At 53.3% G+C, this 11,583-nt stretch overlaps 1 protein-coding gene across 4 annotated transcripts in view; it reads left to right on the forward strand.

Annotated features, from left to right (window-relative positions):
• PAX2 (paired box 2) overlaps window positions 1-8,653 on the forward strand; it is an 89,586-nt gene extending 80,933 nt beyond the window's left edge. For 2 of the 4 annotated variants that reach the window (XM_006053185.3, XM_006053190.3), the window contains 3 exons: window positions 4,468-4,569; window positions 6,763-6,849; window positions 7,353-8,653. In XM_006053185.3, coding sequence (XP_006053247.1) covers window positions 4,468-4,569; window positions 6,763-6,849; window positions 7,353-7,474 — 311 coding nt within the window. In that variant the 3' untranslated portion in view covers window positions 7,475-8,653. Of the gene's footprint in view, window positions 1-4,467; window positions 4,570-6,762; window positions 6,850-7,333 lie in introns of all 4 variants that reach the window. The other 2 variants (XM_006053193.3, XM_006053194.3) reach the window with 1 other exon arrangement.
• Window positions 8,654-11,583: the final 2,930 nt, after the last annotated feature.

Here is an 11,583-nt window from a genome sequence, read left to right on the forward strand (position 1 = left end):
TTCAGAAAACTCTCAAAGGAGATTAATACCCAACCCCATGGAGTTTTACTGCAGACTTTCAGTGTCAATATTTTGTTCTTTGTGTCCTGTTTTTCTTGCATCATCCTAATAGCAGTGGTGACAATATGAGATTCTGCTTGTCAGAAGACTTCTTTTTCCTTTTCTTTGGTGCATTTGGGGAGGATCTGGCTTCATGTTATCATTGAAAGGCAGTGTGGTACAGATAGGGCTTCATGCTTTGTCATTTACCAGCTCTGCAGCAATAGGAAAGTCACAATGCTTCTCTGTGCCCCCATTTTCTTTAAAACAAGGAAGTGAGACCCAACATCTCCAAGGCTCTTGCATCTCTAAAACTGTGTCATCTTAGGAAACAATTATCCAAAGAGAAATGCCCATCCTCTTATAGTATGTGCGGTTTTATTCATGTGTGATGCTTGGCCCCACTTTCATGTTCCTGGCATCACCAGTGAGCAAAGCAAATGCTTGACTGCTTCCTATGTCTGTCAAATAATACATATTTTAGAGCCATGTATTCTTCTCTGAAGCTGTTTCCTCCTCTTTCTGCACTTTTGCCTGTTTGTTTGAAGAAGGTGGTTATGCTCAGTTTTAGAGTCCATCTTCACTCCTGCTCGTCCACTCATCTGTAGTAATGCAAGGCCCAGTCCTCTGTTGATTCTTCCTTGCACAGATTCCATTACCCATTCATATTCACTCACTGAAAGAGGCTTGCTCACAGAATGCTGCTGGGCAAATGGTATGATGGTCTTAGTAATTTGAAAACTTCCTGCAGTATGTGTTTTCCATTATTGACAATGGTGTTCCAGAAGGATATATGGCTCTGGCAAGAATTTGGTCAATTTGCTCCTGCTCTTCGGTTGTCACCTGTGTGCTAATGAAGCCGTTGAGAGTGCTTTGTATGCAGTGGCTTATACCTTTGTTGGCTCAGGGGTCCTGAACAGGCACTTCTTGGTGGTGATACTGATGTTACAGAATCCAGGAGAGTAGAAGCACAGCTGTGTGCACAACATCAGGAAGCTTTCTATGCTTTTTCCTCATCGTGGGTGTCTTATCTCACACTTCGAAAATATTTGAATAGCGCTTCCCAGATTCAGTTGTCTTTTTTAAATAGAATTTAGAAATGTGCCTCTCAATCAACAGTTCTGTGGCTGCAAGCTGGATCATTTGCAAAAGAAAAACTCCGGTGGAAATAAACACTGCATAGTGGTGCCTCCAGGTAGCTGGTAATGCCTTTCTGGTTATCCCACTTCCTCTTCTCTCCCGAAGCTAGGTAAGCTATTGTGTGACAGGACCTTAGAGTGCAAGGAATTTGTGTGTAACAAGCTGTGAGAACCATGCAGCTGAAAATCAAAATTCAAATGCATTTAAATTCCTATTTATTGAGAAGAAGCGTCCTTCTTTTCCTGGCTGTTTGGTGGCCATTAGGCCACCAAAGACCAAGAATTGGTCTTCTATATTTTTGTAATTCAAAACCTCTGAAAGTGAAAGTGAAGTCCCTCAATCCTCTCTGACTCTTTGTGACCCCATGAACTGTAGCCTACCAGGCTCCTCCATCCATGGGATTTTCCAGGCAAGAGTACTGGAGTGGGTTGCCATTTCCTTATCCAGGGGATCTTCCCGACTCAGGGATTGAACCTGGGTCTCCTGCATTGTAGGCAGATGCTTTTACCGTCTGAGCTACCAAAGCCTCTATCTACATCCTCCCTAACTCTCCTCTATCTTGGGACTTTTTTGACCACAAAATGCCATATCACTAATCTCCCTAGAAATTGATAGATGTTGCTGACTTGTCCACTTCTGGTCCTCTCCACTGAGAGATAGTCAAGGAGGGTCATACATTTAGTTGACAATAGAAGTCAATGAAAGAAAACCCACAACAAAGCAAACATAGATTCTTCTATCTCTCTGGGAGTCCAAAGTGATCTCTGTTTGACAGTTCTGCTCTTCAGTTTTGAAATGTAAGAGATTAGCTATGTTAGATAGGTAGAAAGACTATCATTCCATGGCATGATAAAGCTGACTCACAACATATGAGTCCCTCATTTTCATCATCCTATATAAATCTTTCATCATCTTATAAAAATTCATAATCCATTATTCAAACTATTTGTACAGAAGAAGCAGATTTAAAATTTACATTTTGCTCAGCTTTTCCTCTCCAAAGGACACCAACGTATATGAAACAGAAAACAATATAACCCACCTGGAATGAAGTCCATTAATTAAGTCTATTAAATCCAATAGACTGAGAGAGAATTAATCAGTAAATTTTTATTGAGCATCTACCATATTTTCAACTGCAAGATAGAGCAGAAGACAGGGCCTGCCCTTGGTTTCATTATGATCTGTTTGAGGAAGCAAACAATAGGGCTGATGCTTCGTGAACTATAGGGACTGGTAAACCATGGAGGACAGAAATTATAGAAAATTTCAGAAGAGAGAAACTTCTCTGATAGGTAGAACAGTAGGGGTTTTAAGGCTTGAGCTGGAAGGAGAGGGACATGATAGTAAGAAGAAAATCACATGGCAAAAGCAGAGATTTCACAGCACCCAAGCCAGTGACAGCAGTCAAATGAAACCAGGAGGGGTGAGAATCAGAGCTGAGAAAGCTGAGTGGGAAGAGTACCAGAGAGGCTTTGAAAGCCTGGTAGACTTTAGACTGCCAGAGAGACACTCAAACTATAGACTACAGAGAATCTGCAGTGGTTTTGCAAGGGAAGTGATGTGATGAAAGCAATGTTTCATGAGGGCTAACCAAGCAGCCACACGTGGGATAGACTGAAGAAGAATGTGGAGGCAGGGAACAGAAATGGAGGAAATGGAAAGAGAATGGCTGTAATAGACATTGCTAAGGAAAACTGACGGCACTTAGTGACTGACTTCATATGGTGAGGGGATGGGAGCTATGTCAAGAACAACTCCAAAGGTTTTGGTCTGATGGTCTTCAAGTGGGTCAGTAGAACTGACTGTGGGGAAGATGATCACTTTTATTCCTGTCAGGTTTGAGGTGATGGTGGGACAGCTAATGAAAAGGTTCACAGGCAGCTGGGAATGCAAAGGCCTGAGCTGTGTCTTTGTCTGTTTAGGGAAGGATGAATCACTCAGATGTGTTAAGGTAGCAGTGAGGAAACTCACACATTTCAGGGAAGTTGGGGGTGAGGTCAACTTTAAGGGGAGAGTGTCAAGGAGAGAGAGAGAAGCGCTTTGGAATAGCCATCAGGAGGATGAGGTCTAACGCCATCAATGAGAAGAAAGTGGGCCAGAGATGCATAGTTCTGTGACTTCTTCCAGCCACACCTCTTCCCAGGGTTGGACAGAGGCACTGGAGTGGGAGAGTGGCACTGGCTGAAGAGGAGACTAAGGGGAATATGGAGAGGAGAGATGGGACCTGGGACCCAGGAGAGGATGAATGAGTCTCTAGGGCATGAAAGTATGGGAGAGGGCAAATTATTGTTAGAGACTGGAGCATGCTAAATTGCAAAGGAGGCAGTGACCACTTTATGGCAATGGAGGGGGTCTGCAAGGAAGGAAAGCCATTCAGGGACAGCTGTGTTCCAGAGATGTCTGTGGACCATGGGTATCTCCCTCAGACTGGCATGCTTCGCCTTCACTCCAGGACAGTAGGAAAGCCCTTCCTCCCACTCTCCAGACTCTTAGCAACGGACACCTCCAGGGACAGAAGTCTAGCAGCTAGTGGGCAGAGCAGACCTTGCTCATTGAAACTTGGTCTAATCTACTTGTATTGCTGGCTCAAGCTCCTGATTTGCTTTGGAGATGGTTTTCTATCACTTAAATGTCATAAACACTAACAGGAAAATAGCCCACCAGCCAGCCCCTGCTCTTCACACCCACCAGGCCCAGCACCTGCAGCTTCACTTGGAGAGGACAGGGAATAACCATATGCACCAGAGAGGGAAGAGCTGAGCAAGATGATAGAGGTTGTTTTTTCTACTGGAGAGATACAGCTGAGTATCTCACTGGGAAGGAAGAGTAAAGCCAGGTCATCTCCCTCCCTTCTCCAACTGAGTTTGGGCTAGAAAGAGACACAAGCAAAGGCAAACACACACACATATGCAATGCTGCTGTTGCTGCTAAGTTGCTTCAGTCGCGTCTGACTCTATGTGACCCCATAGACGGCAGCCCACCAGGCTCTCCTGTCCCTGAGATTCTCCAGGCAAGAGTACTGGAGTGGGTTGCTATTGCCTTCTACAACACACATGCACAGAGACACACAAAGAGCTACACTGAGCAGAGGTGCATACACACAGCTGATCATGGGACATTCAGGGGACAAGCTAGATACATGTAAGGGCTCACCTGGACCTTCTCATTCAGCTCTGCTCCCACGTGTCTGCACTCAATACTTCTTTCCCACAGAGTACCCTGGTGTGAGCAGAGGCAGACCCCTCTCTTCCGGGCCTCACCCCTTCCCCCTTTGTGTTTTTCCAGGTCGTGACATGGCGAGCACCACTCTGCCTGGTTACCCCCCTCACGTGCCCCCCACTGGCCAGGGAAGCTACCCCACCTCCACCCTGGCAGGAATGGTGCCTGGTATGTGACCCAGCTGTAGCTGCCTGATTTAGGTGGGGGTAGCCGAACTGTGGGTAAACTGCTGCATGGTCTGTAGTCTGAGACTGGGGGTGGGGGGGAGACCCAATATCTCCTCTCCCACAAACTACTGCTGTTCTATCCCTCTGTCTCCCTAGAGGCCGGAGCAGGGGTCCCTCACCCTCCCTCTTGAGCACCCCATGGAGGGAGCCTGCAGAAGTACCCCCTGCATGTCCTGGCCCCTCTGCAGTGCCCACCCACCCCAGCCTGTGCCCTGGGAGCACTCAGCCTCAGCTCCACCCTCAGTGCCCTAGCCCACCCCCAGCCAGCTGACACTGCTTGGAAGAGCCTGCCCTGGTTTCCATGGAAACTTGGAGCCAAGAACCATTTGCAGGGGCATGTCAGTCAAAGGGACTCACATCTCAGACAAAACCACCCTGGTCCACACCAACCCACTGGGAAGACCAGGAGCCAACCCCACCCCAGGGAGAGAAGGGAGTCAGTCCCTAAGGAGAGAGGAACAGAAGACAGGCTGTGGCAGGAACCAGAGAGGCTGGCTTCAGAGAGACAACCTAGAGTGCCTCCACGTCTCAGAGGAGCCCTGGGCCTTCACTGCTCCTGGGGGATCTGACCTGTCCCCCTCTGCGAGGAGCTGGGTTTGGGCTGTGTGGATCAGAGAGAAAGGGGCCATATGCAGGATCTGGTGACTACACCTGGAGGCCGTGCTCTCCCCAACCCCTCACCCCAGATTGGGAGCTGGGCTTGAAGCCAGAGAGTTGAAGTTCCTATTCACATCAACACCAAAAAACTCTTGTCTTAAAGAGGATGAGAGTCACTGGCCCTGCATCCTGTCCTGCTGGGCACCCTCTGTGTGCCCATTCCCTGAAGCTCAGCTCTCATGGAAGGGGGAGTGTGGATAGAATAGGGTGACTGGCCCCATTCCTGGATGGGCCATTCAGGGACAGCCCTTGATCAGCAGAACTAGGGGAGGGGGATTGCAGAGGGGGAGATTGCTGCCTGGTGTTGCAGAACAGGGGGCTGAGGAACTGGGTAAAAAGAGTTGAGGGTGAGTAGGGGGATTCCTGCCCAGATTTAGAGTAGGGGGAACAGGAGTGTTGGGTGCAAGGAGATTCTTCTGGGAAGGTCCCAGGCGAGAGCAGGTGGAGACTGGAGGTCTCAGAGAGATGGGGGTGGGGGGGTAGTCTGCAAGGAGATGGGGTGAGGGGAACCGCAGAGAGCTCATGGTGGCAAGGGGGGAGTCGTTAAACAGAATCTAGTGCTGATGAGGAAATTACACTTGTTTCATTAGCGATGGGGAAGGAGATAGCTCAGTTCCTCTTGGTCACAGTTGAGCTCAGAAGCTCATTATCCTGCTGCACGCATGCTTTCCCTCCTCGTCAATAAACAGGCTTTCCAGTGGCTGCATCCCCCACCCCCACCCCAGCTCCCTCTCCGAGAAGGGCCCCTTCTCCTCTACTTAACCCGCGGTTAGGGATCACTGTAAACAGTCTGGGGTCATCACACAGGAGAAAGGGCGAGGGGGAAACCCGGGGGCCTGGCCTTTCTCGCGCGGAGGGAGGGAAGCAGCTTCCGACGGCTCCCAGCCCACGGGGCCCTCCGTTCACCGCTTGTGAACCCGCGGGCAGTCCACCTGCCTCTTCCCGCCGCTTCCTTCCCCTGCTGCGTGGCCCACGTATCAAATCTCTAGAGGGAAAGATGGGAGGGGAGTGTTTCCCAGCAGAGCCCCCACCCCTCGCAATGGCACCGTGCTGAGATGCCATTCCCAGGACTTTCTGGGACAAAGTGTCCCGAGAGCCTGTCTTCGCCATCCTCCCCCGCTTCCACCCTGTGGGGCTGTGGCTCCTAGAACCAGAGTCTCCACTAAAAAGGCTTTGGTCCCCAACGCAGGGCGTAGGTGCCCCTGGACTCAGAACAAGCCCTTCCTGGGTGACTCGGAGCGCTTCCGAGGGAGCGCCCCGAAACTACCTCCGCGGCGCTGTGGGAGGCGCGTCGGTGCTTCTGCAGACACACACACCCCACCACCACTACCACCACCACCACCACGGGCTCTCCCCTGCGGACCAGGTGGATTGTTAAGCATCTGCACCTCGGACCCGGGGGAGGCCCCTGGCCGGGCACGTCGGGTCCGCCCTGGCCTTGCGCGTGTCTGATCCCCACTCCCCCGCCCTCCCGCAGGGAGCGAGTTCTCCGGCAACCCGTACAGCCACCCCCAGTACACGGCCTACAACGAGGCTTGGAGATTCAGCAACCCCGCCTTACTAAGTGAGTACCGCCACCTGGCTGGCCGGCGGCTCAGCGTGTCGGTCCGCCGGTCCGCCAGCCCGCCAGCTCGGCCGTGCGGCTTCCGGACGCGGGTTCGACAGCCCGCCACCGGACTTTTGGGCGCCCAGCCGGGCAGGCTCGTTAGCGCAGCTCTGAGGCCCCGGGATCCCTAGAGGAAGCCCGCGCCTCCCGCCCCTCCCTTCGCTCCTATCTGTTCCCGGCGGCTGCAAGGCTCTGCGCCGCCCCACCCTGGGCCCCCTTCGAGGTCCGCAGTCGGGCGGCGGCGGTCACCGATCGGGTCCCTCTCCCACTCGGTGAATGCAGTTCTCCTGAGGGCAACCGGCCCCGCAACTCAGCCAAGGTCTCCCTGCACGGATCCTGCTAGACCCCAGCACGAGGAGGTCTCTGCTTTGCTTTTCTTTCCTTTTTTGTTCTCCTGTTTGTCCTCTCACCCAGCCCATTCTTCTCCTGTGTTAACTTCCAGGTTCCCCTTATTATTATAGTGCCGCCCCCCGGGGCTCCGCCCCTGCCGCTGCTGCCGCTGCCTATGACCGCCACTAGTTACCGCGGGGACCACATCAAGCTTCAGGCCGACAGCTTCGGCCTCCACATCGTCCCTGTCTGACCGCTCGCCCCGGAGGGAGGCAGGATCGACGCGACCCGAAGCCTCCCGGCCACCGCCCCAGACCCAACCCCCCCTCCCAGGACCCCTCCAGCCCTTCACTTCACCCCGTCCAAGGCGGGACAGGACGAGTGACGCCGCGGGCGGGACCCTCAGGCCCGGGCCCGCCGCCCCTTCCCGCCTGCTGGACTGCGCCGCGTCGCGAGGAGGGCCCGACACAGTTCGTCCCCGCCTCGCCCGACCTGGCCCGGAGCCCACCAGCCGCACCGCCGGACTCTGGCCGGGCCCGCCGCTGCGCGGGGGACACCCTTCTGTGACACACAATCAGCGCGGACTGCAGCCTGGCCCAGCCCGGGAGCAGCCCGCCTCGGACGCTCCGGCGAGCGCCGGGAGGCTTCGCTGGAGGGACTGGGCAAAGGAAATGAAGAACAAAACGATTTTCTGCAGAAGGAGGAAGAGCCTCCTGCTGAGACCTCGGGAAAATGTCCGAATCCCGGCTTCAGCCAGATAGCCCCCACCTTCTGAGTGTGCCCTGCCCAGAAGGTGGAATGGAATGGGGGCGTGGGGGCCGGGCTTCAGGGATGCGCTTTGGGGATCGTCAGGCGTTTCCAAGGTTGGGACCCAAGGCACACAAGGCCCCAGCAGCCCGCACCCACCGAGTCCGACCCTTGGCTCTTCCCAACTCCACCTGAACTGCCCAGTTCGCAAGGGCCCAGGCAGCCCCTACTAGTGACCAGATTCTCAGCCCCCGCCTTGCCCCTACCTCGGCGTCTCTTCCATCTACCCACCTTGCAGCTCCTCCTCCTACCCGTCCTTTTCCGATCCCACGTCGCTCTGCATCTCTCCTCCCTAACTCGCCGACCTCACCTGAGTCTGTCCCCGTGCCTGCCTCAGGACCAGTTTCTGCAGGCCGCGGCACTGGTCCCCCAAGCAGTTACCCGATGACCCCCGCCCCCCGCCCCGACACAGACTCAATCTGCCGGTGGTAGGAGCAGGGTGTGAGCTGGCATCTGAGCTGCGCGGAGTGGAAGGTGGGGGGCTGCCCACTCCACCCACCTCCATCCTCTTCCTCTGGCAGGAACTGAACAGAACCGCAAAAAGTCAAGTCTACATTTATTTAATATGATAGTCTTTGCAAAAAAGGAAAACAAAAACACCCAACAGGCTGCTGCTTTTTAGAAAGACGGTGTGTGTCTTGTGAAGGCGAACCCACGTGTATATAACCCCGCCCCTCCCGCCCCGCCCCTCCCGGTAGAGTCCCAGGTGCCCGCCCGCCTTGCCTGTAGATAACGCCCCGCTGTCTGTGCTGTGAGAGTCGCCGCTCGCTGGGGGGGGAGGGGGGAACACAGCTACACGCCCACTAAAGCACAGCACGTCCTGGGGGAGGGGGGCTTTTTTTTTTTTTTATGTTACAAAAAATGACGAAAAGAAATCTCTATGCAAAATGACGAACATGGTCCTGTGGACTCCTCTCGCCTCTGTTCTGTTGGCTATTTCTCTGTAATTCCGTGTTTTCGCTCTCTCCTCCTCATCTCTCTGCATCGCTCCCCTTTCCAGCTCTCGTCTCTGCTTCTCTCCGCCTCTGTCTCGGTCTCTCTCAGTCTTCGTCTCTCTTGTCTTTCTGTCTCTGTCCTTCCCTCGGTCTCTCTCCCCAGCCCTGCCCCGGCTGCCTTGCCCCGCTGAGGCTAGATCAGAGGTGGCAGCGCCCGCCCCTAGGTTCGCCCCTCGCGGCCGTGCCCCGTGGGTTCTGGGCCACCGGCGGCCGGGCCGCCCCGCCCCGTAGTTGCTCTCTCGGTAGCGGCGATGCGCCCTGCATGTCTCCTCACCCGTGGATCGTGACGACTCGAAATAACAGAAACAAAGTCAATAAAAGTGAAAAATAAATAAAAATCCTTGAACAAATCCGTAAAGGCTTGGGTCCTCGCCCAGATCTCTCTCTCCTTCGAGCCTTTTTATTTGAAAAGGAAAACGAGAAAAGAGAATAGTTAAGGGAACTGCCGGTGCCCAGCCAGGCTCCAGTGGCCCAAGCGGGGCGGCGAGGGAGCCGAGGTTCAAACGCCGAGGCCCGGCCCATTCCAGTCCCTGTAGGGCTGGCGCGACAGGGGCCCAAACCCAGGACCCAGCCGAACCCTCGAAAGATTCCCGGATGGCTCTGGTCTCCTTGGCCACCTTCAGCGCGTCGGTTCGTTTTGATTCTTTTTCTTTTCTTTTCTGTGCACATGACAAATAAATAATAATAATAAATAATAATTAATAAATAATAATAAAATTTTGTATGTCACTCCCCATGGCTCCAAGTTTGTCTCTACCTGTCTCTGGAACAGGCCTTCCCTCATACTAGTCGATCTCAAATAAACCCTCAATAATCCTCTCAGCTGCATTCCCTTTGCGACCCCTCTCCCACCCCTTAGCCCAGACCTATCGGCGGCGCATCAGAAGCCACCCTCCCCCGCCCCATCCCCACCCCCACCCGACCCCCACCCCGCCCTTGGAGCAAGGAGTTTTCGCTTTGCAAAACTTGAGAATAACTTCGAGTGATTTGGTCGCTCTACCTCTCCACTCACACCCAAACTCAGGGTGCAGTCTCTCACAACTCGCCGTCGGAGACCCTCTCCGCGTGGTAGGGAGATTGTTTGCTGTCCTGTCTGCTTCCACCACTCCTCCGCGCAGCCGCAGTTTTTATCCCCAGTCCGCCCAGAGACCACAAACGCTTGCCACCAGTTTTCTCGCTGCGCATTTATTTCTTAGCCAGGACAGCATCCAGTCCCATAGAGACCCGGGGGAACCTGCGGGCTCAAGCGACCTCGCGCGCCCCCTGGATCTTGCGCAGTCCCCGCCCGGGCGAGCAGCCGCTAGGATCGGTGCGGTCTGGGTGTATCTTAAGGGCGCATATTAAGCAGCCGGTCGCCGGCTCCCATTTCTGTTGTTCTGCGTGGGTCTGCATGTTCCTGTGTGAGTCTAGGGGTAGGGAAATGGGAGAACTCTTAGTTTTTTCAGACACCCTGACTGTTCTTGTGCCCAGGTGTCCAGTGAAGGCTGACTGTGTCTGTCCCTATGTCTCTCTGTCCTGTTCAGGGGAGAGATGGAGTGATTGTCCAGCCTACTTCTGTTATATTTGGAAGGGGTCTGCCCTCCATCCCTTCAGCAACCTCCAGCGCCAGCCCTCCCACAAAGGCCACAGCCTCCACCTGGTCTCTGCCCTAGGATACTTTCCTTCGCTACCCCTGGGAAACCTTCCCAGCTCAACTTCCATCTCTGCCTCCTCCCGCTTGAAATACTCTGGAAGTTCTGAGCTGCCAGGGGTGGCTGGGCAGCTGCAAGCAGGACTTGGAGACAAACTAAGGAGTGACCTTTCCCATTGGCTGGGGACACTGTCTCCTAGACCTCTACCTCCGATCAGGATTTCAACAGGCCTGTCTTTCCCCAGGCCTCTTTTCCCAGCCTACTCACTTCGTGATCCTGCAGGACCCCAACAAATCAACCAGCCCCGAAGCAGTCAAGTCCATCGGCTTCCTTCTGCATCACCACTTGTGTCTCCTCCCTAATCCCATATTACTAAATGACAGCCCCACCTTCCACTTGCCCCTACTGCTCCTTTTAATCACCAGTCTCTTAGAAGAATGGTCTTTAAACTACTTTGATCATACATCCTAGCAGTAAAAAGAATTCTGAATTTGTACTCCTAATATATTTGTGCATACGTGCTCAGTCGCTTCAGCAGTGTCTGACTGTTTGTGAACCTGTGGACTGTAGGCAAGGATCCTCTGTCCATGGGATTCTTCAGGCAAGAATACTGGAGTGGGTACCATGCCCTCCTCCAGGGGATCTTCCCAACCCAAATCAGTGTTTCTTATGTCTCCTGTATTGGCAGGTGGGTTCTTTACCACTAGCGCCACCTGGGAAGCCCATAAGTATATTTACTTACTCACAAATTCCATAAAAAACTCAACTAACATATTAAAAATCTTATAAGACATAAAATAGAAAAAGGATGAGACTGGAATACAAAGAAATTCCAATGTTCTCTTCTCATGCCTAAATGGATTATTTTACAACCCCTCAAAAATGTTTACCCCACTTCAGAGAGCCTGCTCAGAATCCAAATCCAGTGT

This window comes from Bubalus bubalis, chromosome 23 (assembly GCF_019923935.1).
Source record: "Bubalus bubalis isolate 160015118507 breed Murrah chromosome 23, NDDB_SH_1, whole genome shotgun sequence".
Classification (NCBI taxonomy): domain Eukaryota; kingdom Metazoa; phylum Chordata; class Mammalia; order Artiodactyla; family Bovidae; genus Bubalus; species Bubalus bubalis.